Below are 1,280 nucleotides of genomic sequence, written 5' to 3' on the forward strand. Positions count from 1 at the left end.
AGCCATGTTGGCTCTACTGGGTGGATCTGCACGCAATGAGGGCCGGAGTGATGGGAAAGTGGAGGACAAACTGTCAGACCATCTTCCCTCACTGGTTGCCATGCTTGTCCTACCTGCAGATGCCGCACTGTCAGCACAGCAGAATGCTGAATTGATGGCTTCCATCCTTCAGTCACTGTGTGACCAGGACGTGTCACTGGTCGTGAGCGGCTCGGGTGAAGCCTCGGTGTCTGAGGCAGAGCAGCTAGCCAACGCACTGCCGACCAGAGACATGATGACGTGTATATGTGACGGGATGCTGGAAGTGTTGGGAAATACACACAGCAGCTACACACTCCAGCTCACATGTATGCGAACCATGATGTTTCTCACTGAGCACGACTATGGTCTCTATCACCTGAAAAGGTATCACAATGCGTTTGATGTCATTTTGGCTAATTTAGGGATGCATATATATAGTAGCCATTTTTGGAGAATTTGTCAAATTTAATGGTTACTATTGGATATTTAATTGTGCTTGCTCATTTTCCTCTTTTTATGTTTGATTAAAAAATGTTAACAGTTAAATGCAATCTTCACTTTTTTTAATAATTTAAAATGATTTTCATTTTTGTGTTTTATATTTTATTTATTTTCATATTTATCGGTTATCGGCCATAACATGAAAATAATTATCGAAGCATCCCTAGATCATATGAAAGATGAAAATGTTTTTATGTGTGATGCTTGTGGTTAATGTTCTTGTGTTTGTGTTGCAGCTCTCTGAAGAAACACAGCTTGGCCATTTCCTCTCTGATCCGCAGGGAAACCACGTCCTTTAACAAGGAGTTAACTGAGCTCCTTTCAGCCCTGTTTGACTTTTTGAGACAGATTCTGAACAGTGAAGCCATGGTAGGCCGACAATAGAATCAGTACATTTGTGCTTGTATGCATGCATGCATGTATATGGTAATAATACATATTCTTTATGCTACATAGGATGAAGACATAGACAGTCGCTCTTTAGCTCTTAGTGTGAGCGACATGAAGCAGCTGCTGCAGTGGAAGGAGGACTCAGGGGAACATCCTTTATCAGAACTGGAGAAACACATCATGGTACATGTGGCAGCTTAGGTTATATATCATAATTAAGCTGTGCCCTATAGCCTGAATGAAGAGAGACACACATATTAATCTTGTCCTATTCTCTCGTTTCCCCATGTGTGCAGAAGCTCTGTAAGGAGGATGAGTCTTTGGAGACTCTGCTCGAGAATGTGGCTGGACTGCGACAGATTATTGAA

General features: G+C 42.2%; 1 protein-coding gene across 1 annotated transcript; it reads left to right on the forward strand.

Moving 5' to 3' along the window:
* Positions 1 to 4: 4 nt before the first annotated feature.
* Positions 5 to 1,274, forward strand: LOC107682872 (protein virilizer homolog; the record flags this gene model as incomplete). The annotated part of the gene is made up of 4 exons (XM_016478993.1): positions 5 to 405; positions 759 to 891; positions 979 to 1,095; positions 1,209 to 1,274. Coding segments are annotated over 4 exons (717 nt in total), but the record flags the coding sequence as incomplete, so codon positions are not given.
* Positions 1,275 to 1,280: the final 6 nt, after the last annotated feature.

Source organism: Sinocyclocheilus anshuiensis, unplaced genomic scaffold (assembly GCF_001515605.1).
Source record: "Sinocyclocheilus anshuiensis isolate Anshui unplaced genomic scaffold, SAMN03320099.WGS_v1.1 C32679311, whole genome shotgun sequence".
In the NCBI taxonomy this organism is placed as follows: domain Eukaryota; kingdom Metazoa; phylum Chordata; class Actinopteri; order Cypriniformes; family Cyprinidae; genus Sinocyclocheilus; species Sinocyclocheilus anshuiensis.